The sequence below is a fragment of the Durio zibethinus genome, chromosome 26 (genome assembly GCF_047325235.1).
Source record: "Durio zibethinus cultivar Kanyao isolate XHJ-2024 chromosome 26, ASM4732523v1, whole genome shotgun sequence".
NCBI classification, from domain to species: Eukaryota; Viridiplantae; Streptophyta; class Magnoliopsida; order Malvales; family Malvaceae; genus Durio; species Durio zibethinus.
The window spans coordinates 6,279,641-6,306,641 of record NC_143187.1 but is presented as its reverse complement, the minus strand read 5'-3'; the positions used below and the strand labels follow the sequence as shown (position 1 = coordinate 6,306,641).

Sequence of the window (27,001 nt, the reverse complement as noted above, 5' to 3'; positions counted from 1 at the left end):
GTTGTCTGTCATAATCCATTTCTTCGTTAATTAGCAATAGTTTCGTATGTATTAATGCACATGAAAAAGAATCGTTTGTCAAGAAAGTAAAAGTTACCCATTTATGATTTCCAAGTTTTGAAGTTTTCGTCTTATCATTACAAATGTATTTTGTTTTGATATCATTAGAATTTTTCAATCCATAAGAAGGTGACATATAAAAACCTTGACAAATTATTTTATATTTTTGTAACAATCAAGACTTTAATTAACTTATTGACTCAATAATTTCCATTTGGATGTTGCACAAAATATATATTATAATTAAATACATTATATTTTGTCAAATTATTTTATTAATTTAACTAATTTCATTGACAAAGGATATAATGTATTTTATTAGTTAATTTCATGTGATATTTGTTACACATCATTATATCATATTTTAAATTATCAAATTACAAAAGATTAAGTAATTTATTAACCTATATTATTTTTTTTACCAAAGTAGGGATGGTGTAAAATTGTCAACCAGGAAGGCCAATTTCTATATTCGTAATTTCAATGCAAAATAAGGGCATAAAAGTAAAACAGTACAACTACAATTTCCTCCGCAAGAATATAAAAATCACGCCAACCCACTGTAAGCCCCAACAAAGTTAAGTCATTCATTTCACTACCCAACCAACCACCGAAACCAAAAGCCAAAAGGAATACCTCTGTAATTTTTCGTAATCCACATTTTGCCCACAAATCTCTGAATATCTTTTCACTGAAGTCCCTTATTCTGATCGAACAACCATGTGTGGAGGTGCAATTATCTCCGGTTTCATCCCCCCGACGCCGTCGCGTCGCCTGACGGCTGATTACTTGTGGCCCGATCTGAACAAATCCGGGTCAAAAAAGGGGTCGGGTAAAAGGTACTCGAAGCCGGTGATTGATTTGGACGATGACTTCGAGGCTGACTTTCAGGAGTTTAAGGATGAGGAATCCGATGTCGATGACTATGATGTTGATGCTGTTATGGCTGATGTCAAGCCTTTTGCTTTCTCTGCTACAAAGAAACCATCTTCTGCTGTCAATCTTGGTAAATAATTATAATTTCCTTCCTTTGTTTCAATTTTTTGTTCTTTGGGTTTTGTTTGTGGAGCCTTTTCTAAAAATGGGTTCTTTTTTTTTTCTTTGTGAAATGAGCATGTAATTTTGGGCAAAATTAGTCTTTTTCTTTATTTTAAATTTTTCATTTTTCATTTTGGAAAATTTTGAAGGTTTAATTGAGTTAGATCATTAGCTATTTGATGGAACTAAAAATTTTGATGGAACTAAATATTTTTAATTTTTACTTTATATAGCTAAATATTTCTATTATTGAATTCCTAGCTTACCTGGTTGTGTGATAGATCTAGGCCTTTTGAATAGATTGGTTAGTATTTTTAGTTAAAATTTTATGAAAAGTTCGTTTTTTTTTTATCAAAAAAATTGTCAATTATTCATTTTTTTTTTTTTTTTCAGTTGTTAGATTTTATCTCTGGCTATGTATATAAGCTTTTCATTTCATTATCTTTTACCCTTTATCTATTTTAGAAAGTTAATTATTTTCACTTTGGCCTTTAAGATTTGCTTGTAATCTGAAAATAGCAGGAAAAAAATAATAGTTGTTAGATCATAAAATCTTAGCAATTTAAAGCTTCTTCAACTTGAATAAATAGAGATCTGTAATAATAGTGGGCTTTTCCATAAACCCACATCAGCTGATTTTGTAGTTTGTCTGCTGAGATTAATATTTCCCCCTTAGTAGTATGGATGTTTTGGTTCTTTGGAATCTTGTTCACTTTTTAGTACATCATATTATTTTTTGTTCGGTCATTTTTTTCTTTCATTCTTCTTAGAATTTAAAGTAGGAAATTTAATTTAAAATTTTCTACCGTTAGATTTTTTTAGTATCATTATAAAAGTGTCTTCTTATTTATTTTTTATAATTTTTTTGTTCATCTGCAAATTTGTTAAAATTAACTTTTAATTTATATCAAAAATTAAATTTACAATATGATTTTTCTTATTGTTTCAGTCTGACCAATTTGTGTTGTTTCATATATTTATACTTTCCTTTTGTCTATTGGTATTTGAAATCTTAGTATGTATTACGGTCATGGTTCCTATGTCCAAAAGGAGAAACCAAAGTCTGGAGGAAATGGAATTTGAGAATTAATACCTCATATAATAATTTTCTGGATAATATTTACCAAATATGTTCCCATGATTTTCTTGCACTCGAAGGTCTTAAATTCTATTGCCTGGCGACAGTTATCTAATGATTTATAGTATTTTCATCGGTTATAACATTTATTTATGGTTCATGCACCTGTAAGGTGTTAACATTTTCTTTTTCAATTATTGAAGATTCAAGCTCTGTAAAATCCGTGGAATTCAATGGTCAAGCTGAGAAAACTGCAAAAAGAAAGAGGAAGAACCAGTATCGTGGAATTCGACAGCGTCCATGGGGTAAATGGGCTGCTGAGATCCGAGACCCAAGGAAAGGGGTTAGAGTCTGGCTAGGAACTTTTAATACTGCTGAAGAAGCTGCAAGAGCTTATGATGCTGAGGCACGGAGAATTCGGGGTAGGAAAGCAAAGGTGAACTTCCCTGATGAGACTATGCGTACTTCTTCAAAGCGTGCAGTTAAGACAAATTCTCAGAAACCACTATCCAAGTCAAATTTGAGCCCCATTCAACCTAATCTCAACCAGAATTTCAATTACTTGAACAAACCTGAGCAGGACTACTATGAAACCATGGGTATCATAGAAGAGAAGCCACCAATGGATCAGTTTGCATATTTGGACCCTGTTCCTGCTTCTGTAGATGTTGGATTGAAACCCTTTGCTCAATCTGAAGGCCCCTTGTATTTTAATTCAGACCAGGGAAGTAACTCCTTTGATTGTTCTGACTTTGGCTGGGGAGAACAGGGTGTCAAGACTCCTGAAATATCATCTGTTCTTGAAGCTTCAATAGAGGGTGATGAGTTTCTAGAGGATGCAAACCCTATGAAGAAGCTTAAACCAAGTTCTGAAAATGTTATGCCAACTGAAGACAATTCTGCAAAGAGATTGTCTGATGAGCTATTGGCTCTGGATAATCAGATGAAGTACTTTCAAATGCCATTTATTGAGGGGAACTGGGATGCCTCAATTGATGCCTTTCTCAATGGAGATGCATCTCAGGATGGTGGAAACCCGATGGATCTTTGGAGCTTTGATGACTTCCCTGCCATGGATGGGGTTGTTTTCTGAGCAAACTTTCTCTACTTGCTAGTTTTGTAAATAAAGCAACATGTTAGTGAGTTTCACCCCTCTGGTAGCTGCATATCGTTTCAATTGTGTCATCTCTAGCATTATTTTTTTTGGACCAATGTTCAGTTATTTATGTCTTGCTTTTTTCTTGTTTAGTGCTCTCAGGAATTGGTCAATCTGTTGTGAAGTTGGAGTAAAACAGCTATAGTTGCTTATGCTATGTCTGCAGTGCTTTCAGAGGCGTCTATTATATTCACCTTTATCTTTTAGACATTGGACTTGGAATTTTAAATTTGAGTGACTGTATCAGTACTGTGTTATTTGTGTTAAAACACTGAAAAGAGATGAATGTTTAGCCTTGCTATTTGTTTCTCCCATAGTCTCTTTCAGTAACTTAAGGCCACGATTCTTTTTGTTCTTTTTTATAAATAGTATATCATGTTTTTCCCCAAGAAGAGGTCACTGCTGTCTTATGATATCTGCAAAAAATATCGCTTCCCGTCTCTGGCAGTTAAGTGGTCATGCTTTATGCCTGCCTATTCATCTCAGCCTGCTTCTTTCTGGAGAGTCTGCTGCTGTAGTTTTTTTATGTATCATTAAAAAACCTGTGAACGCTGAAGATTTTGCATATGCTTGCTGACTTTAGTGACTTGGAGTGACGAGGCTTTTCTTTACATTGTGATTTATCCTCTCGTCATCTGCCACGTATATCAAAATATGGTATGAGGGAAATTAGAAAACTAGGACCGGATAAGGTTTGTGTACAGCAGCCACGTCAAGACATATGCATTGCAGTGAAGTATGCAGCATAGAGACTGGTAAAAAAAAAAGAAAAATCTATCAATCTTCTCCATGTGAGAACCTACCAGATGGCAAATTTGTTGTCGACATGGAAACGTGTTGATAGGTTCACTTCTTCGGTCGTGGGATTTGTTTGCTAGCTGAAGGTCAAGGGATTTGTGGTGGGCTCCATCATTTAGGCCGCGATGGGGTCAGGGGTGCGGGTGCGATGGGCCCCAGTATCATAGGTTTTTAGGGGGTGGCAATCTTGGGAAGATGAGCCCCCCTGCCTGCGCAGTAGCAGGAATACTTTGTGAAAAAAAAAATGGTGGAAGAAATGACGTGAAAGTAAGCTTTGATGGGATATCATGATTGTCAATAAGGACACCACAATATTGGCTCCAAAATCAACCCAACCGCAACACAAACAGTATGGCCCTTTTCCCTATTAATCGAAAACCAATAATCACATACATATTTCCAGACAAAGTTGTAGGCCTTGGGAAATCCCCCCCACAAAAGATGACTTGATCCCATGGGCATTGCTCTGGCCCTTTAGCAACAGATGGCAAAAGAGATTAATCAAAAGATTAGACATTACCACATGATCAATAATTAGAAAAAATTGAGTCTGGTCAGTGCTTATTTCAAATGGGTTGAATAATTAATCCCCTAATACTCCACTTATTCATGGCTCTAGAGAACAATTCCTTTATGCATGCAAGTTGCCAGCCTGATTTACAAAGTGCATATGATTAGCAAAGAAAAAAATTTCTCAAAAGTGGAAGTTCAAACCTTCCAACAATTAAAGCTGCACGGAATTAACATGTTGAACGGTGTAGGATTATCTGATCTCAATTTGCCACGGCAACTCTGTCATTTTTATTTGTTTGCATTTGAATCTAATCATTGAGTTGAATGAAGGAAACTTCAAATTTACGCTGAAATCTATTAATATATACTTTTTGAGTCCTTTCTTTATATTCAATCTACCCTGAAATCTATTCGAGGCTTTGGGGCCTCTTTAAGAAAGGAATAATAGAATGCCGCAGTTAAAGGAAAACATCAAATTCCTTCTTAATCTAGAAGTAGCAACAATAAACAAGCGATTAAATTATCACTTAAACTGTTTGATTAGTTTGGCTTAGTCCAAGATGAAGGTTTATCATGAATGCGCCACCAATGCGAGATTCAGGTTGTTCATGTTTCCAGCAACAATATAAGCAAGAGCGTTTTCTCAGGAAATGCTGTTTCTTTCTGTCTGTTTATTTTCTTACCATAGTTGCCACGGTAGGGTTGGGTGTATTGATTGTTGAATTCATTTTGAAGCCTCAAACGCCGGTATTTTCTATTGAAACCATAACATTAGATGCATACCAGTTGGATGTTTATTCCAATTCAACCCTGTTTGTGTCATCTGTTGCTTCTTTGGTCCTAAATGCTGCCAATCCTAACAAGATTGGCCTAAGATACAGCCCTTCAAGGCTTCAACTTTACTTGGAAGGACTTCCTATCGCAGTTATTCGAGTTCCCAGCTTCTTTCAACCTGCTCATAGTAACAATGTCAGTTTGAGAACAAGGGTTTTGATTCCTTGTGTGAATGTTAGCCAAGTGTTGGGTGGGGGCTGGTTGCAAGACCAGCAGGGCCAGAAAATTGTTCCAATCAAACTATCAGGCGATATTCGAGTGAACCTCCATTTTCTACACATTACCCTGCCAAAGATCAAGGTTTGTAGTGTATACTTTCATTCACCTAGAAGAAGATTTACTTTCTGAATTCCTTGTTTCTCAAGGCTTTCAAGTTTCAAAGCTTTGTCTTATTTTCTCACCATGAACTGTGACATAAATTTTGATCTCTACTTAAATGTACTGATTCTTATCTTACAGGTTGCCCTTGATTGTGACGTAGATATCGAGTATAGGGAATTGGCATTCTTAAATGAAGCTTACAGCAACGAAGCTGTTAAAAATCTGGTTGTAAGTGTCATTTCATATCTCAAATATTGGCCAACTTCCCCTCAAGTAATAATCATGCATGTTTAGAAACTTTATGCATATGTTTTCTTTGATTCATTTATAAATTACTTGACTTTGCAGGCATCTTTTTCAAATGATTCCAAATCCTTCATCAAGAAATGTGCCTTAGCTATCTACATATGAAAAAAAAGGGGGAAATTTTCTTGCTAAGAAATTTCTAATTGCTACATACCCTGACAGTTCTCTTGTTCCTTAAGGAAGATTGAGATCCTTGTTAATGGCATAGGCAATTCTTCTCCACCAAAAAAAAAAAAATGGTGGCATTTGATTCTCAAACTTCTAAAAAAAATGGTGCATTGACAATTATCTTGTTGAAAAAAAAAGACAGTTATGTCAATCTTCCTAAAGCACGAATTTCATACGTTCCCCTTTACAGGATTGAAGATTTCAACAGTTAGAAATTATATATAGATGATATTGGACTTCTTTCAGCGAGCTTGATTTGACTCTCCCAAAACTTGTCAAACGCGACCAATCTTTCTTGACTTGGATAGTTTCTGGCGAGCTTTTTAATGTTTTTGATGAACAAGCACCTCCCAGCGCATTAAGGTTACATTTCACACCCATACTAATATATGCCTTTTCTCTACGCGTTATTTGACATCTATGCAGGAGGATTGTTTGTGATGGCCGTTTTTATAATGCATTGCTTTTGCAAATTTTACCCTACACTATCAAAATATCACCTTTTCCCTTCGGCTCAAATGAAAAACATTATAGGTTGATGATCAACCTCTTCCTTTCGTTATGCGTGTGGGAAGGGTCTAGAGTTAAACAAACAAGTCAAGCAAACGTGTAGTCTAGCTCCTTACCATTTATCATATAGAAAATTTTCTAATAAGCTAAATTCTTAATTTTATCTTATTATTATTAAGAGATGATATTTAATAATTTTATAATTCAAAATTTAAAATCTATAATTTCTTTTCATATCCTTAAACTTCGATATTCTTTATAAAAAAAAATGAATCCATTAATTAGCTTCAAGGGATATATAAATTAGAAATTCATCACATAATTATTATTGATTGACCATTTTTATATGATTAATTATTTAAATGGATTTTAGGGAAAATAAGGATATTAAAAGGTTAGTGTCTCGAGTCCACATTTTCAATCTAAAAAATATATCTATTAGATAAAGGATTGCCTTATTAATATGAAATTCGTGATATTTTTTTCCATCCAATTAATACAACGTTCTCGTTACTCTTTAACTCTTTCACTTTCTTTGACCGCTTTGATCTAAACTTACTTTGACCTAAGTATCTCTCGTAGAGTCATCCACAAAGGAGAAAGACCCATCTTGATTTTACTTCAAACCTATCTCTCAAGGCTCACATGAACGAAAATTTGGGCTCACTTATCACATCAATGAAAAATTACGCTCACATTAATGAAAAGTTGAATTTATTTTGATACCACTTGTCATGTGTTCACATTACCAACATAAAACCCCATATAAAAGAAGAATCATGATTTTATAGCCCAAAACCACCCCTTGTCTTACTGATATGGGATTCTGTAACACTAGTAGCTAGCAAGTATGAAAGAAAATGAGTTCATTCATACAAAAGTCAAAAGCCAAATTAAATATTTCTCAATACGTGTCTTTGGAAAGTGACATACTAAGATTTAGATAAGAGAGTCGATATTAAGACAAGAAAGGAGTATATTGATGGATGAAGTCTTATTATTCATTGATGGTGTTGGATTTTTAATTCCAATTATTTTAGATTCATTTTTTTATAATTTTAAGTAAAAAAAAAAATCTAAGATGGATTAAAGTAATTAAACAATACTCTCACCTTAATTAAAATGAATGCATGGGTTAATTCCCCAAAGAAATAAATTAGTGAAAATCAATTTATAATCCAATATATAATTAATTCAATTGTTTTTAGATCTATATATTTTGAATGAAAATCCAATTATTAAAAATTTAATCTTATTTCATAAATCTCTCCCCTTTAACCTTCAAAATTTATATGTAGATTGAAAACCGGAAAATAATTTTAGGACAATGTTGCATGCAGACAATCTCCACTTTTTTCACACACACGTTTTTTTTTTTTTTTAGGGATTTAATTGAAAAGTATTAACATTTTTATGAATTATAATAAAATTTTAAAAATTTATAATTATGTGAGTGTGTAAAATAAGTGTATTAAATTAGCATATATAATATTTTTTATAATTTAAGCACAATGAGATATTTTCATTGCAGGATGATTTGAGAAAAGCTCTAATCGAAAAAAGTTGACTTTCTTATCCTTGAATGCAAACTAATAATAATCAAACTCCAAAATAATAAGAGAACTTAAAAAAAAAAAAAAAAAACTCATGAAATTTTTTTTCTTTAAAGTTCAATTGACAAAATTTGCATGTAATAGATTAATTACTTGGCTTTTTCAGTGAGAGAATAAAGTATTGCTTTTTTCAACTTTCGTACACGTCCTTCTACATGTGTGCTTGCCATTGCCAATCACGGATTTCATTTGACATTTGACAAACTTTTCCCAAACCACCAAAGCCCAGCTGTTTGACAGACGATGTAATTTTCATTTCGTCCATTTTAAGTCATGAGTTTACTTCTCGAAATCTCTTACTATTCTATTATTTAATTTCAATCCCTTTCGTCTCCGTATATAACATGGCTGCGACTGCCAAATTTTTTTTAAAATAACAGACTTTTACTTAATTAAACAATCCAAATCCATATAAATTTTTAATTTAATCTAAATATCAAATAGTACTATTATGTACTATAAAATATTAGCTTAGTCAAACATTTGATGCTGGCATTTATGTTATTTTTAAAAAAAATCATTTTTTGTCTTTCACCACTTCGCACTGTTCATAGCCGGTTTAATTTGAATTTTGTTCACTAGTAATGATGTGTAAATTTTGGCCACATGGAACCTTGCAGTTTGTCTCCTTTTTAATGCTGGGTTTCATTTTAATGTTTTTTTTTCTGATCAATCCTTGAACTTTGAAGTTGGGTTTTTAATTCATTTTATCTAGATTCCATGAGTAATATATCTTTTATTTTTTATTTTTCATTTTAATTCATCATATCTAGATCCCATGAGTAATACTTGCACTAATTATTTTTGTGGAAAATGTTTGACAAATTAATTTATTAGGATCGATCTGAAAATTTTATCTACTTAATTCAATCGAACTTCAGAAAAGCCAAATTAATTCACCAAATTAAATGCTGTAGAATCTTTTTCTTTTCCTCATTGGTCAAATTTAACAGAAAAAATTGTCCATGTCCCCCAGTCATTGTTTAAATGCAAAAGGCAATCTTAGTTTGCGTATATAGTTTTGTCATTTTCACATATCAAATGGAGACAAAGTTAATGTATTTGGAGAGCGAACTTGGTGATTAATGATGCCATATGGAGAAGAATTTAATCATGGCCAGACTAAGCCCTCCGTCGTTCATTTCCTTCCTTCACGTAGCACTCCTTGCAACATGTTGCAGAGGGAAATCGCAGCAGCTGCCAAAGAAGCATGTGCCTTTCTTCATCTTTGGTGATTCATTTCTGGATGTTGGCAACAACAACTATATCAACACCTCAACTCTTGACCAAGCAAATTTCTGGCCTTATGGTGAAACTTATTTCAAGTTCCCTACCGGAAGGTTTTCTGATGGGCGTTTGATATCAGACTTTATTGGTGAGATTTTTCAAAATCTTGGTCTTTCTGTCTTTCTTGTTTGTACTTTGAATCAAGTTCCGTTTGGTTAACCAACAAGCATTCTATCTGCCTAACATCTTCTCTTCTTGTCTCATCTTAATTGTACACATTTTTAATTTTTTTTCTATTTTCTAATGTAGCTGAACATGCAAACTTGCCATTGATCCCACCTTTTCTGCAACCGGGATTTCGACAATATTACCTTGGAGTAAATTTTGCATCTGCTGGAGCAGGTGCTCTAGCTGAGACATTTCGTGGAGTTGTGAGTATTATCTTCTTCTTTTCCCATTTCTTCATTTTTATATATTCTGGAATGTTTATAATTATACATAATTATTGGAATGAAATTGATAATATAGAAGTTTCGAATTTAGGTATGTTTTCTTCTGTTGAACACATATTTATGATTTTTTTTCCTTACATAGCCATTAGCCAGTTTGAATATATTTATCCATGCTCATCTGAAATGCTATTAAGTTACTAGTAGAAATATCATTTTAATTATCTTATACAACTTACCATATGTATAAGGATTAACAGAAGAACGTAGAACAGAGGGAAATAGCTAGGAAAAATTAAAAAAAAGGAAGGATTAGGAGAAACTGGAGATAGTCCTGCCCAAAAACTAGTGGCCTCAGTGAAATTTTGAGACAGTTTTTACTGTATATAATTGGCTGGATGCACCTACTGTTTTGGGTCCTGTATTATATCCTTTTGATTTGCAAACATCAAATGAAGGCCAAAAAGACCCATCTTCACAAAAACATCAAAGAAGACATTTTGTACATGAATTCTGAGGTCAACATGGAGAATGAATGTAGACCAGAGAGAATGAATGATGCGTCAAAACGTACATCCATGAATTTTGTGGAGATTTTGATAGCAGGGTTGAATACTATAGCTCCACTTTTTTTTAAATGGTTACTCAATTTTCAGTTTTCAGGTGATCGATCTTAAAACACAGCTAAGCTACTTTAACAAGTTAGAGAGTCGGATGAGACAGAAATTAGGAATTGATGAAGCGAAGTTGACTATATCAAGGGCTGTCTACTTGTTTAGCATTGGAACCAATGATTACACGAGCCCTTTCTTGACCAATTCCACTATCTTAAACAACTACTCTCACTCCACATATGTTGGGATGGTAATCAGCAACCTTACAACTGCCATTAAAGTAAGTAATTCTTCTTTAATGGAATGGTAGATTTTCTAAAATGGAAGTTTTTTCTTTTAGGAAGGAAAAAAAAATCATGGTTAGTAAAGTTCTTCAGCTTTTAAGGGTATAAATCTGCCTGTTTTGTCTTTGTGACGGGACAAAATGCGGCAAATTTGTGACTTAAATGCTATGTTTCGGTGTTAATTTGGCAGGAAATATATAGACGAGGTGGTCGAAAATTTGCGTTCATCAACTTGCCTGATTTAGGTTGTCTTCCGGGGGTAAGGTTACTCAAGACTGAAACAAATGGAAGCTGCTTGGAGGAAGCAACATCACTTGCAACATTACATAACAAAGCTCTTTCCAAGCTTCTGTCTGAGTTAGAAAAACGATTGAAGGGGTTTAAGTATTCATTTTTTGACTTCAACAGCAATCTCAGACAGAGAATGCATCATCCCTCCAAATATGGTGCGTACAAACAACATTAAAATGATTGGAAGAAAAGGATTGTTTTTAATGATAAATGTGGTCTGGCATTACACAGTAGATAAGGACACCGCTAAATGTTAATGGAAATATATGTTTTTTTTCCCAAGAAAAAAAATTAATTTAATTACAAACAAGCAGATGAAAGTTCCAATTTTGTTTCATGATCAGGTTTTAAAGAAGGGGAGACAGCATGCTGTGGAACGGGGAAATATAGAGGAGTATTCAGCTGTGGGGGGAAAAGGACAGTGAAGAAATTTGAACTTTGTAAGAATCCGAATGAGTATGTGTTTTGGGACTCTTTCCATCTCACCGAAAAGATTTACAAACAATTGGCAAATGCAATGTGGAGTGGAACAACCAATTCTAGTGGTGTTGGACCTCACAATATGAAGAAACTATTCCGAATTCCTTAAGCAAATTTTGTCCCAAAACTCAGAATTTATTCACGAAAACGTGTGTAGATACATGGGCTCCATTCCGATCCATATAATTTAGCATAGGATATGCATTGACGTTTTCTCTAATAAAGAATAAATTCATGTTTTTAGGGGCAAAATCTGATTGGATTTGCTCTTGGCTTGTACTAATTTATAAAGCTTTGGGTTACTTTGCCAAATTCACTTTTGTTTTTAGCAGAAGAGGATTTGACTTGGAGTTTTCTATATTTCTTTTTAAGATAAAGTTGTTGTAATTAACTTAAGTGGACCGTCAAAAATCTTCAGAAACATGTATTATTTAAATTCATTTACTTAATTAATACATTATTATTATTATTTTGCCAGATAATACATGCATTATTAATAAAATAAATGTAAAAGCATGTATTAATTTTTTTCATATTAATATATATTCTTAAAACTAGAAGAATAAAATCTAGTCATAATTATTTAAAATTAAATTGTTTTATTGATGGGGAAAAAGGCAATTTTCTTTTCCTCTTTTTTTTTTTTTTTCTATCGACTGTTGTTCTTGGAATTTTAGGAAAAAACCTTTAAAAAGGAAAAAAAAAAGAAGCTTCCACTTAAATAGAAATGATAATCAATGCATTGCATTTTAATTTGTGCTAGTAGAAGGAGAAAATGATAATGTCTTTCTTGTTCAGCAAGGACAAGTAATTGAAAGTTGAGAAACAGCTATAAAGGAGAGGCCACAGAACAATCTAGTCTTCGAGAAGAATTGCAATTAGTCTTGCCATTTTATAATTTTTTTTTTATGACCAAACTTCTTAAATTCAGTCAAATTTTGATTTGGTATACATCAGTCTGAATCAATTCAATTAAAATAAGTCATCTAATGAGATCAGATCATTTTCTCTGATTATATGTCAACCTTGACTATATGATATATATGTTATTGACTTATCTGATTTATTAGAACTTTCTAGCGTAGGCAGTCCCCCAGTTTTCACTAAAAGGGTGATTGTTTATTCAAAATCTGGTTGTGTTCATATTATATATATATATATATATATATATATATATATATGTTTCTTTTATTCTTCAGGTACTATTTAAATTGAGAGCTCTATAAATAACCATTGAACTCATGCAAAAAGTGCAACATAAACAGAACATGGCAAGTTTAAGGTTTCATGTCATTTTCTTCCTTCTATGCACGAGCATTGTCAATCTAGTTAGCTGCCAATGCCCGCCTGAAAACCGTGTTAACCTTTTTATCCTCGGGGATTCGATATTTGACTCTGGGAATAATAACTACATCAACACTAATGCTCAGGCAAATTACCAGCCTTATGGGAAAACCTATATCAAGTACCCCGCTGGGAGATTTTCTGATGGCTTTCAAATTCGGATTTTATTGGTAATACGTTTTCTCATTTTTTGAGTGCATTTTTTTTAAAGACAAACGATGTTTCTCAAGTAATTAAATTAACCTTGGTGATTTATTGCAGCTGAGTATGCTAAATCACCATATATTCGGCCTTTTCTACATCCAGGTATTCATGCTTTTACTTATGGAGTGAACTTTGCTTCAAGTGGAGCTGGTGCTTTGTTTGAAACTCATCGAGAATTGGTATGTAACTATTCTAAACTGGTCTTAATGCAATGGGGTTTGCCTACTTAATCATCAGGTTACTATATATATTTTGACATTTGGTTATGGAATTATGCTTGTTTACTTACTTCTATATCAAACTTTCTGGTGCCTCTCCAGCTCAATCCAATTGATCTGAAAACTCAGCTAACATTTTTCGAGGACATGGAGAAACAGTTGAGGCAGAGACTAGGTGATGCAGAAACCAAGTCATTGCTTTCAAAAGCTGTTTACTTAATTAGCATTGGAAGGAGTGATTACTTGGTCCCTTTCTATCCAAACTCCACTGTGTTTCAAACCTACTTAAAAGAAGAATATGTTGGGATGGTGATTGGCAATCTGACTGTCACAATCAAAGTAATGAAAGAGATTTATTTACCTAAAATTTCATATTTTTTATCTAACATTTCCATTATCTTTTTTTTGTTAATCTTTTTCTTATACATAAGAGTGATATATGAGAGATCGTAATACGAAAATAAAAAAAGAGATCGTAAGTATTAAAATTTGAACATTAAATTTGATAAATATTATTTCTTAAAAACAGATACAAAAATCAATTGAACTAAATTTCAGATTTAATATCAATTTATTTATTTATTTATGCTTCAATTTGATGTCGTAGGAATTGTATGAAAAAGGTGGAAGGAAATTTGGGTTTGTAAATGTGGAGATATTGGGTTGTATACCACATGTGAAAATACTTGACCAAGGGAGCAATGGTTCCTGTTTTGAGGAAGCAACGGCACTAGCTGAGCTACACAATAGAGCACTTTCCTTGGCCCTCCAAGAGCTAGACAGCCAATTAGAAGGATTCAAATATACAAATTTCAATTTTTTCAGTTCCCTCAGTGAAAGAATTAATAATCCTTCAAAATATGGTATGCCTCATTACCTTCTTCCCATAATTCTTGACGTCAAAATATTTAAATCTTGTTCTGAAATTTCTTTTGTGTTTTATGGTTTTGAAGGTTTTAAAGAGGTGAAAATGGCATGTTGTAGAAGTGGTGAGTACAGAGGAATTTTGAGCTGTGGAGGAAGAGGGGGAGTGACAGACTATCAAATATGTGAAAATTCTAATGAATATTTTGTTCTTCGATGCCTACCAATTAACTGCAAAGGCCAACCAGCAATTAGCTGAGCTAATGTGGAGTTCATCAGATCACAACGACTCAGGGCCTATTTACAATCTCAAAGCACTAATCAGCCTTTGATTTCTGATTTTGCTTAATAAATTTCATTGCCTGATGACGTTATAATAAACTGTTTAATTATGGATCGTAGTATTTTCCCTCGTTACAATGTTATTGCTTGAGCAAATATAATAAATTTATAGGGAAGGAGGCCCTGAATTCCATATGTTAAAGATTGGTAGCATGTTCATATATTATTTTTATCATTGTTTATTTTTAAGTATATAAAGGGATTGAATCTTGACAGTAAGATTCTTCATTCAAAAGCACCTTCGAAACTGTCGGTGCCAATACCATGGTATTGAACATTTGAGATATCAAAAAATACATTCTTTGTTTCTTTTTTTTTTTTTTTCTTTTTTTTTAGATATTTTAAAATTATGTTTTGTTTTTAACATTTGAAACTCTTACTTTTTATATTTTAAAATTATTTTTTATGATTTTTTTAACTTTTTGATATTAAAAATTATGGAATTTTAAATTTATAAAAAAATTAATTTTAATATTAAATATATTAAACTAATTTTTTTTAAAAAAAATTCTATGAAAACCAATAACGCCTAGGGAGGAAGTATATTTGATTATATACATGCTCATGGTTATGATGTTTTGTAAAATTTTTATAATATTTGGTCAAGGGTTCAAAGAATGACGGAACAACAAAGCCCACCCCAATTTGAAACAGGCCTTTTAGGATTCTGCAAATCATATCTTTGCGGAAGGTCCAACTCTGCATCATGGCCTTCACCCTTTTTACCTGTACGGCTAATTTTGGTTTCCCTTTTTTTTTGGCCAAGATAATTTTGCTTAAATAAGTTTCTTTTACACTTTTTAAAAACTTTTTCACCTGGAAAGAAGGATTTCTAGTTTTTTTTTTTTTTTTAATTTGATCATTTCTCCAATTCTTGAGCACAAAACTTGTATAACTTTAAAATATGGTTAGCCAACAATTTAATAATAGCCATCTTAAGAAGTCAAATACATTTTTCTTCCCTTTATCTGTTTACAGAAATTAAATCACTCAGCTTATATTATTACATGAACGAAAAAGATTTGGCTCTGCTTTGTTTTAATGAGATTTTCTGTTAGATTGTTGCATTTGATGAATGAATAAGCTTGCTTATCATCAAATTCACATATAAATATTTGGATTAAGTGATAAGAGAGTCTGTATATTTTTTATTATCTCAAGTTCTAATCGATTAAAAAATTATAAAGTAATTTTTTATGAATTTTTAAAATTTAATATAAATAAATCCATTTAAAATTTTGAATCGATCCAAAAAATGTGTCAAGCAAATATCAAGAACCTCTTACTTCTTTACAAAAATACCCACATTTTATAACCAATCTTCTTTCTTTTGAAAATGAAAAAAATATTAAAATTTGGTTTGCAAAATAGATTGCAACATATGCCATCGGAGAAAATGCAGAAACTTCGATCCTCATAAAGTAAGTGCTAATTAATGGGCAATCTACAGTTTGCGGCAAAGACAAGTAATTGAAATTTGAAACAGCTATACAACTTAAAATTTTTTATTGCCAAACAAGTGGCCAAAGAACAATCTAATCTTTAAGAAGCAATGCAATTACTCATTGCTATAAAATAATATATATTTTTTATGACCAAACTTCTCGAGTTCATCAAAATTGATTTCGTATACATCAGTCAGTCTAGACGGTGGATCATATGAAAAAAAAGTATTACATGACACAATTTAAATGTAAGGGACATAACATAAAATATTCGTTTTATATAATCATTTTTTATCATTCTGAATCATTTTAATTGAATAAATCATCTAATGAGATCAGATCATTTTTCCTAATTATATGTCTCGAATATAACATATATATTATTGACTGATCTAATTCGTAGATTATTTATGTGATTTGCCAAAACTTTCAAGCATAGACAGTCCCCCAGTTTTGCACCAAAAGGTTGGTTGTTTATTCGAAATCTGGCTTGTGTTCGTATTTTATATATAAATATATATATATATATATATATGTGTGTGTGTGTGTGTTTATTTTATTCTTCAGGTACTACTTGAATTGAGAACATAGATTGGCATCTGCTTTCCAAGAAAATGTATAAACTCTGATCCTAATAAACTAAGAGCTGATTAATGGATAATCTACAATTTTCCATTTTTCTTAAAATTGAGTCCAAGGATGGCGCTGTTACTTAAAAGAATAAAGTAAACACTAGAAAGTCAGCAGATAAAATGAGAAATTGTAATGGTTTATTGGCTGAATACATTGTAATGTAATAAAGTAAACATCTTGCAGCTCAAGCTTCAAAAAATCAGAACCCAATTGATAAGAATTGCAAAGTTAGACGAAGTAAAAAACTGCTGTTTTGTAAGACTAATTTGTTAGTCAATGGTGGTGCTGACCAATTTTATCTGCTGCACCAATAGGCCGCATCTGCAAATGATGTGAGCCGTGACAACTCTCATATATGGAATTTGATGGCAAATAATGAACTAATTAAACCATTTGTCAACCGTTGAAATTTATCAATCTTTATTAGTTTAATTTCTGAACTTCAGCTATTTCACTAAAAAACAATTAACTGACACCATTAATTCCATTCAAAAATAATTGCAAGTTCTGGCCTTATTCTGCGATGTTACGGGGAAATTTCAGCCATCACATTGGACTGAGTCCTGCTTCATGCAAGAAGCAGGAAACTCTATAAATATCATGCAAACTAAGGAGAGTGACATAAAGTGAAAACTCATTTTCTAACATGGCAAGTTTAAGGTTCTTCGTATGTTTATTTCTTTTTTGTGCAAGTTCTCTCAAACTCGTGCGCAGTTGTAGTCTGCCCAAAAACCATGTCGCCTTGTTTATCTTGGGGGATTCACTGTTTGATCCTGGAAATAATAACTACATCAACACGATTGCTCGGGCAAATTATTGGCCATATGGGGAAACCTTCTTCAAATACCCCTCTGGAAGGTTTTCTGATGGTCGTTTAATTCCAGATTTCATTGGTAAGTAACACAATTTTTTCAATTTTTCCTTTTTGTAGTGAAATATAACTGTTGGTGTTCTGAGTGTTTTGGTTTTCTTACAGCCGAGCATGCAAACTTACCACTAATTCCACCATATCTTCAACCTGGCAATCATCAATTTACTTATGGGGTCAATTTTGCCTCGGCTGGAGCTGGTGCTTTGGCTGAAACTAATCAAGGATTGGTATGACCTCCCTCTTGCTCTGGCTCTTGCATGTGTAATACATATACTGTTTTAGCGCTTTACATAATCTAAATATACTCTGGAATATCTTCAAATTTGTTCTATTTCGATTTCTGCTTTGATTCTTATTTCACACCCATATTTTACAAATTGCGGGTTAATTTCAGGTGATCGATTTGAAAACTCAGTTGAGTTACTTCAAAAAGGTGGAAAAGCTGTTGAGACAGAAACTAGGCAATGCTGAAGCCAAGACCTTGTTATCCAAAGCAGTTTACTTAATTAGCATTGGAGCCAACGATTACATATCCCCTTTGAGCACAAACTCCAGTGTATTTCAGTTCTTCTCCAAAGAAGAATATGTAGGAATGGTGATTGGAAATCTAACTGACACTATCAAAGTAAGTTTCACATATAGTTGAAGCCTTCCAATCTGTTTTCCCCCTTAACACAATTAAGTTGATTGCAAATGCAAATTTGATTTTGATGTTTCAGGAAATATACAAGAAAGGAGGAAGGAAATTTGGGTTTCAAAACTTGGGGCCATTGGGTTGTGCGCCATTCATGAAAGCACTTGTACCTGGAAATACAGGTTCCTGCTTTGAAGCAGCTATAGAACTAGCAAAACTGCACAATGCAGCTCAGTCTAAAGCCCTGCAGGAGCTGGAGATCAAACTAGTAGAATTTAAATATGCAAGGCATGATTTTAATATTTCTGCTACTGAAAGGTTGAACAATCCTGAAAAATATGGTATGCACTGAGCTTTTCTTATAGTACTACTTGAAGGGAAAACCATGCATATTCTAATTATCTAGATTTTTTGACTCAAAAACTTTTCAAGGTTTCAAGGAGGCAAATATAGCATGTTGTGGGAGCGGTCCGTACAGAGGAATTTTAAGCTGTGGGGGAAAGAGGGGAGTGACAGAATATGAATTATGTTCAGATCCTACTGAATATTTGTTCTTTGACTCGAGTCTGTTGGGCTAAAAGCCTCCAATCCAATCGCACCAGCGGAAGCAAAATCAAGCAATAAATCAAACACACAAGAGACAACAATTTAACGTGGTTCGGTCCAACTGACCTACATCCACGGATGAGAAACAAGATCCACTAGTTGTAGAGAATTACAAACATACATCATATCATCAACCCCACTCAATAATCAATACTCATAAGACACTCTCAATCTACTCTAGTCCTATGAAGTATTCTCTACCCAAACAAACACAAACCCAAACTCTTGTGCACCTTTTTAACACAACCAAACACATACCCATATGTTCCCATACATCATACCTATGTGGACCCTCTCAATCTCCTCTAGTCCACTCACAAACAAACATACACACCCATAAGATGTAGAGTCCCAATACTCCTATGGGGTGTCTATCCCACAAAACCCTACAACTCTCTTACATCTTTTTCTCATACCTAACCTTGTGGAGACTTCACCTATTTATAACCATACAAACTTGCCCATTAAGAATCTCTCTCCTCTTAGAATTCTTCTCCTGTAAGTCAAACTTGCCTATTAAGAATCCTCTTTCTCTTGGAATTCTTCTTTTGCAAGTCTTCTTGTCCATCAAGCAATATCTGACAAATCCCAAACAAATCTCTAACAAATCTCTTATGGGATTTGAGTCAATATTCCCAACAATCTCCACCTTGACTCAAATTCCATCAATCATCTGTCTTCATGCTAGACATGCTTGGCTCCACCTACAATGGAAGTCTCACAATCATCTTCTCTTCTCTTGTGTCTTCACGTTTCATACAAACCAATCCTCAATCTTCAAAACTCGAACTCTTCTTTTGAATCGAGCTCCTCTAAGCTTACTTCTTCACATGTCTCAAACCAAGCTTTTCACATATCTCGAACTATCAACTCTTTCTATGTCTCGAACAATCAACTCTTCCTACATCTTGAATCTTTAACTCTTCTCACGTTTCGAAACTTCAGCTCTGATACCACTTGTTGGGGATCACCACAGCTCTGATACCACTTGTTGGGGAACACCACAGCTCTGATACCATTTGTTGGGCTAAAAGCCTCCAATCCAATCGCACCAGCGGAAGCAAAATCAAGCAATAAATCAAACACACAAGAGACAACAATTTAACGTGGTTCGGTCCAACTGACCTACATCCACGGATGAGAAACAAGATCCACTAGTTGTAGAGAATTACAAACATACATCATATCATCAACCCCACTCAATAATCAATACTCATAAGACACTCTCAATCTACTCTAGTCCTATGAAGTATTCTCTACCCAAACAAACACAAACCCAAACTCTTGTGCACCTTTTTAACACAACCAAACACATACCCATATGTTCCCATACATCATACCTATGTGGACCCTCTCAATCTCCTCTAGTCCACTCACAAACAAACATACACACCCATAAGATGTAGAGTCCCAATACTCCTATGGGGTGTCTATCCCACAAAACCCTACAACTCTCTTACATCTTTTTCTCATACCTAACCTTGTGGAGACTTCACCTATTTATAACCATACAAACTTGCCCATTAAGAATCTCTCTCCTCTTAGAATTCTTCTCCTGTAAGTCAAACTTGCCTATTAAGAATCCTCTTTCTCTTGGAATTCTTCTTTTGCAAGTCTTCTTGTCCATCAAGCAATATCTGACAAATCCCAAACAAATCTCTAACAAATCTCTTATGGGATTTGAGTCAATATTCCCAACAGAGTCATATGTCTGATAAGGCTAATAAGCAGATTTCCGAGCTAATGTGGAGTGGAACACCCAATGTTACGGGGCCTTACAATCTGAAAGCGTTATTTGAAGCATGATCGAGATATCGTTTCAACATAACAATAATAATAATTACTTGTTTGCTGTTTTATATGTAATGATTTTACTGATTGATTCCCTAGTAGTTGTGAGAATAAATAAGCCTCATAAAGAGTGCAAAAATATATGAAATTTCATATTGGTATTGTCATTTGTTTGACCCCAGTAGGTTTAATATGTGGTGAAAAAATGGTGGACAAACTGTCGATATTGTGTGTTATGTTTGATTTTCTACGCAACCAAATTGAATTGAAATGACATGGTTGACTTCGAACAACAGTTGAATTCACCGACTCCTTACAAAATTTTATTTTTTGAATTCCCTAAGCTTTACTCTTTTTTGTAAATAAATAAATAAATATATATATATCAAGTTCTTAAAAGAAAGTGAAAAATGCAAAAACTCTTGATAGCCATAAATAAAATAAGAGCCAATTTATAATCCATTAATCAACTATTCCATTATAAAAATTGGGTCATCAAGGTGGGTGATGTTAACCTTTTCTCTTAAAATGGTTTTTGCAAATTATTTTTGGTTTATAAAGATTTTGAGCCACATAATATATATATATATATATATATATTATGGTTTAATTGGCCACATTTCTATCTTTATAAATAAAGCTAAAACTCAAAAAATGTTAGTGAATGACTTTAATACTCTTTTGAGATTTTAAAATATACAATTATGTTCCTGAATTAAATGCTTAACATTTTTTATTATTAGTATATCATATTTGTTAAATTTAAATTTACTTAGAGCAAATCCTAAAATCGCAAAGCACGTTTGATTAATTGATACTTGAAATAGATAAAATTCATCCTTGAAAGCTACCAAGCAACAAGAATCAGCTCCATCTATCTAATACAACTTTTAAATATTTATAAAGACAATAATTGAAGAAGACAACTCCCCTTCAAAACTTACAACCTAAGACAATAATGGAAGAAGACAACTCCCCTTCAAAACTTACAAACTAGGTTTCTCCTTCTTGTCTTTGAAGACTGCCAATGTGTTCTTCCTTGGTAACAATTTTCTAAGTGGATTAAGAGTCTAAATTATACCTAGAAATCAGAATCATTCTAAAAAGTGAGATTATATTCTTACATATATATATTCTTAGGAATGACTTTTCTGATTCTAATTTGCTTTAAGTAGGACGCTAGCAACTCTATAAATATCAAGCCAAGGAGAATACAGTGTATCCCACAGAAAGTGAAACTGTTTCTAACATGTCAAGTTTAAGGTTCTGTGTCACTGCCTTACTTGTCTGCGCAAGTTCTGTCTACCTCGTAGGCGGCCGCAGTCTGCCAAAAAACCATGTCGCCTTGTTTATCTTAGGGGATTCAATGTTTGATGCTGGAAACAATAATTACATCGAAACGACTTTTCGAGCAAATTATTGTCCGTATGGCGAAACCTTCTTCAAATATGCAACAGGGAGATTTTCTGATGGCCGTCTAATTCCGGATTTTATTGGTAATTAAGACAAAATTTTTCTTTTCCTTAATTTACTAGTGAAATATGATTGCGTTTTGATTAGTGTATGGCTAACTTCGTTGCAGCCGAATATGCTAATTTACCACTAATTCCACCATATTTACAACCTGACAATCATCAATTTACTTATGGGGTCAATTTTGCCTCGGCTGGAGCTGGTGCATTGGCTGAAACCGGTCAAGGAATGGTATGTGCTTTCTCATTAATTGGTCTTTCATGTGTCATATGCAAGCACTCGATCTAGCATCTAGCGTCTTGTTAGAAATAGATAATTTCTTCCATTTTATTTCACACGGTTTTATAATGTCTTTACATTTCCTTGCATATTGGGGTTTAATTCCAGGCGATAGATTTGAGAACTCAGTCAAGTCATTTCAAGAATGTGGAAAAGCTGTTGAGGCAGAAACTAGGTGATGCAGAAGCCAAAATTTTGTTATCCCAAGCTGTTTACTTAATAACCATTGGAGCCAATGATTACTTAAACTATAATGCCAAATCCATCAGTGAGTCCAAAGAAGAATATGTAGGGATGGTGATTGGCAATCTAACTGCTGCTATCAAAGTAATCTCGTATTGTTCAAGCATTTTAATTTTTTCCCTTCTTTAAAGTTCCTTTATATCCCAATATGAATAACTACTAAGTTGTAGCGCGTATATATATTTCATTTTGATGTTTCAGGAAATATATGAGAAAGGAGGAAGGAAATTCGGGATTCTGGCCTTGGGGGATTTGGGGGCTTTTTTTCCACCCATGAATGTAGCCACAATACTATCACAACTGCACAATGCAGAACTTTCTAAAGTCCTGAAGGAGCTGAATATCCAACTAGAAGGATTTAGATACGCAAAGCAGGATATTAATCTTACTGCTGCTGAAATACTGAGTAATCCTGAAATACATGGTGGGCGCAGTGGCAACTTAGTCTATACTACCTAAGTGTAAAGCAATTCATATTTTAATCTAAATTTTGTGTCTGATCATGTTTTGAAGGTTTTAAGGAGGTAGCTACCGCATGTTGTGGCAGTGGCTTTAACAGAAGAAATTTCGACTGTGGAGGAAAGAGGGGTAATTGTACAGCATATGAAGTATGTTCAGATCCTTCTGAATATCTCTTCTTTGACGCTTATCATCTGACTGAGAAAGCAAATAAGCTGATTGCAGAGCTACTGTGGAGTGGAACACCCAATATTACGGGGCCATATAATCTCAAAGCACTATTTGAAGCATGATGATCATCACTTTTGTTTAAGGAATAATGACTTGATAATAAATACAGTATGATTTTATTGCCTGATCCCTGATAGTAGCGGAAAGTGTATTCCGCCTCTGCTGTATTCTGATACTATTAGTATATTATAATGTATGTATCAATAAGAACAGCGTTTGTTTCACAAGATTATCATCTATAATTCTACACAGCATGCAAGAAACCGGGGCCATGTTGACAGGTATTGATCTTATATCTTTGTAAATTGAAGGAAGGTAAGTCCCTGGCCAATGATATATCCAGGCCGGTGGCTTCTTACCATGAGATATACTGATCAGTAGATAACCCCAAATAAATCTTTCTCAAATATTGAACTAAACATAAAAAAAACCTCTGCATAAAAGTAATTTCAGATTAGATATTTATCATATTTTGAATTGCTAAAACACGGGAAAACCCCATGAACCATCCCATTTTTTTAAGTAAACCCCTATGTTCTTATCATTCACAAATAATTTTTATCTTTTGATTAATTTGTATCCAAATAACTATCATTTCAAACAAAAAGAACAGTTAAATTTTGTGACGGTGAAGACCAATTAATTTTTTTTTATCTACGTAGAAGTTTATATATGTAGACACTAAATTTGTCTGAATTTTAATTAATAATTCTCGAGCTATAAGGTCGATATCTGATTTCATTTTAACTGGACTACAGAGATTTCAATTCAACTGGGCTTCAAGTCCAATTTCAATTCGAATAGCCCTAAAGTCTAATTTCGATTGGGCTCGAAGCCCATTTTGTTTTTTAAGCCAAGCCTGCCTTTTATTTTCTTTGTTTTATTAAATTAAATAAAAATATAAAATACAAAAAAAATACAAAAATACAAAAAAATAAATTGAAAAAAAACAAAAATGGGGGATGGCAGTGGTGCCTTGTTCGACACCACTAGCCACCATACCCTACCTCTGATCACCCATCACATTGGTCACCATACCTTACCCTCTAGTCATGCATACTCTGTTCACTACCCTCATATAGGCTCATAATCATCATGCCCTACTACTGTCGAAAATGACAAAAAAAATAAAAGAAATATGAGACTCATGCTTGCATCCCCATGCCTAGCCCTGTGTCATTCCCTCAAGCACAGAGCACTGCCGGAGCTCTATAAACAGAGCTCCTGACCGAATCAAAAAGGAGGAGGGGATGCTGCCCAAGAACAAAAAAACTCTGCAAAAAAAAAATAAACACAAAAACTCAATCCCCTGAAACAAAGAACCCAGCCAAGAGCCCCTGCACAAAGAAAAAAAAAAGTCAAAAAAAAGTTTGGCCGAAATTTTGAAAGCAGATCTAGGCCATTTTGGATACTTTCGGGTGAAACCAAGCTCAGATTTATGCTCAGGGGGAGAAGAAGAATTTTTAATAATTTTTAAGATTTTTAGGCTGTTGACGACGGTGCCGACGACCGACGATCAACGATCGAAACGACAGACGGTGACGGGCCGACCATTCTAGAGAGAGACAGTCTAAGAGTGTAGAGAGAGAGGGGAAGAAGAGAAAATGTAAAAAAAATTTTTGGCATTTATAGAAAGCTGAAACCCAAAATGACGCCATTTCATTAAACGGTTAAAACAACGTCGTTTTAAGCCCTTAGGGATCCGTGCGTCAACCCATGACTCGACTCGGGGTCTACACATCTGACCCGTTGACTCGCATCTCCTTTAGCTTTTAACCAGTCCAACCGAACTAACCCGGACTAGCCCTAAACCGCTGAAGGTGACCAGACCGTCGAATCAACGTTGACCGATTTGGTTCAGGTAAATTTTTTTTTTTTTGAATTTTTTGATTTTTTTAAATATTATTTTTGTTATTTTAATAATTATTATTAATATTTATGTATGTAAAAATATTTAAATTTATCAAAATAAATTTTTATTGTTTTATAATATTAATTAATAAAATATATTATAAAAGTTTTTATATTAACTTTAAAATAAAATCTTATAAATTAATAAAAAATAAGAAAAAAAAATTTTTATCCGATGATGAGATTCAAAGGTACTTCAAATAGCGATGCCCATGAAATCTCTAGGTGAAAATATTTTTTTTAAATACTACCAATGTATTGGAGTATTTATAAAAAAAATTTCAATAAAATAAAAAAAATTTTGTTAAAAAAAAACTAAAATTAATTAATTTATTAAGAAAAAAAAACTTTTATCCAATGATGAGATTCTAAAAGTATTTTGAGTAGTGATACTTTATGAAATCCTTAGGTGAGAAGATTTTTTTTAATATTATCAGTGTATTGAAATATCTATAGAAAAATTTTAATATAATAAAATTCCTTTTTCTTCAAAACTTCAATTAAAAATTAAAAAAATAAAAAAAATTAATTTATAAAATTTTTAAATAAAAATAAAATGTGTGCATTAACTTATTATCATTTACATTGCATGGATGGCATAATTTTTTACGAAAGGTAAATTTAAGCTTCCATGGTGGGATTTTAAGGTATTTCAATAAGTGATGTCTAAGAAATTTCTAGGTGAGAAAAAGTTCTTCTAATATTATCAATAAACTGAAATATTTTAAGAATTATTTCAATAAAAAGATTTTAATTTATTTTTTTGAAATAAAAATGAAACAATAATAATAAATAAATAAATATTTTTTATAAATAAAAAATCAAGAAAATTATTTTACAAACACCGAAAATGAGATACCTTTTTTTATCAAAATCAAAAGATAACACGTAATTAATTGGTATTATTTTAAATGGATGTTATGGGAGTATTAATCTTTTTTCACACGTAACTGACTCTCGAATTCAAACTATTACATATATTCTAAAATTATCTCTTTAATAAATTTTAATATTTTATTAAAAAAATCTATTTTAATAATTGATCATCGCACCTAACAAAAAATAATAATAACAATTCTATTTTTATTTTAAATTTTATCGAGCGGCTCAAAAATCGTTACAATAATATCTGACTTAATACACTCGCCTTGCCTCCACAGAATTTCAGTGCTATAAATCAAATCAAATGCTGTAAAATTTTGGAACATTTAGAACGTATCTCAAGATCACATAGATAAAAATAAAATGCAACATCTATACCTTGATGACAGACAAATACCCAGCTGCTTTCTCATAATTAAGGTTAGAGATGTATATTAATATCTCGGCCATGTTTGTGTTAGAGACTCGTAAAGACAAACGTACAAGAGAGACAGGAAGAAAAGGACATCACCAATTAATTTCAGACAAACAAAAGGATAACTGTAGTATATCTGCTGATGGAAGACACGAACAAAGGATAGAATCTATAGTAACATAAGGCAATGCATGGTGGCCGTTAGACTCTCAAACTTCATATCGTAATCGTACTACAAAAATTACACAACATACATACATACAACGAACAGATCTTATTGATACTAATCAGCTGTCTTGTCTCCTTGGTGTTCAAACTCAGACAAAAATCTCAGTTTCAGACGAATTGGACCCAGAAATTAAACCTGTTTGAGAGAGAGGGAGAGAGTGAGAGATAAGCAACGGATCAGAAAGGAA

At 33.0% G+C, this 27,001-nt stretch overlaps 5 protein-coding genes and 1 pseudogene across 8 annotated transcripts; all 6 read left to right on the top strand.

Moving 5' to 3' along the window:
* Positions 1-631: 631 nt before the first annotated feature.
* On the top strand, positions 632-3,646 carry LOC111274738 (ethylene-responsive transcription factor RAP2-12-like). Of its 3 annotated transcripts, none has more exons than XM_022859625.2 (3): positions 632-1,066; positions 2,380-3,311; positions 3,426-3,646. In XM_022859625.2, exons 1-2 carry the CDS (start codon positions 781-783, stop codon positions 3,267-3,269), a joined length of 1,176 nt encoding a protein of 391 aa, XP_022715360.2. In that variant the 5' UTR covers positions 632-780; the 3' UTR covers positions 3,270-3,311; positions 3,426-3,646. The 3 variants fall into 3 exon arrangements, with proteins under 3 accessions (XP_022715360.2, XP_022715361.2, XP_089612142.1); XM_022859626.2 differs by having other exon boundaries at positions 2,380-3,315; XM_089756016.1 differs by having other exon boundaries at positions 2,380-3,646.
* Positions 3,647-5,056: 1,410 nt separating this feature from the next.
* On the top strand, positions 5,057-6,358 carry LOC111274186 (uncharacterized). The gene is made up of 3 exons (XM_022858816.2): positions 5,057-5,777; positions 5,937-6,026; positions 6,147-6,358. The coding sequence occupies exons 1-3, from the start codon at positions 5,217-5,219 to the stop codon at positions 6,207-6,209; spliced, it is 714 nt and encodes a 237-aa protein (XP_022714551.2). The 5' UTR covers positions 5,057-5,216; the 3' UTR covers positions 6,210-6,358.
* Positions 6,359-8,734: 2,376 nt separating this feature from the next.
* On the top strand, positions 8,735-12,146 carry LOC111318636 (GDSL esterase/lipase 5-like). Its single transcript, XM_022921508.2, has 5 exons — positions 8,735-9,770; positions 9,932-10,053; positions 10,735-10,965; positions 11,160-11,415; positions 11,605-12,146. Exons 1-5 carry the CDS (start codon positions 9,491-9,493, stop codon positions 11,847-11,849), a joined length of 1,134 nt encoding a protein of 377 aa, XP_022777243.2. The 5' UTR covers positions 8,735-9,490; the 3' UTR covers positions 11,850-12,146.
* A 771-nt stretch (positions 12,147-12,917) lies between these two features.
* Positions 12,918-15,098, top strand: LOC111318635 (GDSL esterase/lipase 1-like; annotated as a pseudogene). The gene is made up of 5 exons (XR_016334281.1): positions 12,918-13,254; positions 13,346-13,467; positions 13,609-13,845; positions 14,114-14,369; positions 14,460-15,098. The product of XR_016334281.1 is annotated as a GDSL esterase/lipase 1-like (transcript).
* Positions 15,099-17,400: 2,302 nt separating this feature from the next.
* On the top strand, positions 17,401-20,859 carry LOC111274736 (GDSL esterase/lipase 1-like). The gene is made up of 6 exons (XM_089755470.1): positions 17,401-17,683; positions 17,767-17,888; positions 18,056-18,286; positions 18,381-18,636; positions 18,728-18,862; positions 20,607-20,859. Exons 1-6 carry the CDS (start codon positions 17,437-17,439, stop codon positions 20,705-20,707), a joined length of 1,092 nt encoding a protein of 363 aa, XP_089611596.1. The 5' UTR covers positions 17,401-17,436; the 3' UTR covers positions 20,708-20,859.
* Positions 20,860-21,737: 878 nt separating this feature from the next.
* Positions 21,738-23,604, top strand: LOC111274735 (GDSL esterase/lipase 1-like). The gene is made up of 5 exons (XM_022859622.2): positions 21,738-22,188; positions 22,275-22,396; positions 22,553-22,771; positions 22,889-23,111; positions 23,201-23,604. The coding sequence occupies exons 1-5, from the start codon at positions 21,942-21,944 to the stop codon at positions 23,437-23,439; spliced, it is 1,050 nt and encodes a 349-aa protein (XP_022715357.1). The 5' UTR covers positions 21,738-21,941; the 3' UTR covers positions 23,440-23,604.
* The last annotated feature ends 3,397 nt before the right edge of the window (positions 23,605-27,001 follow it).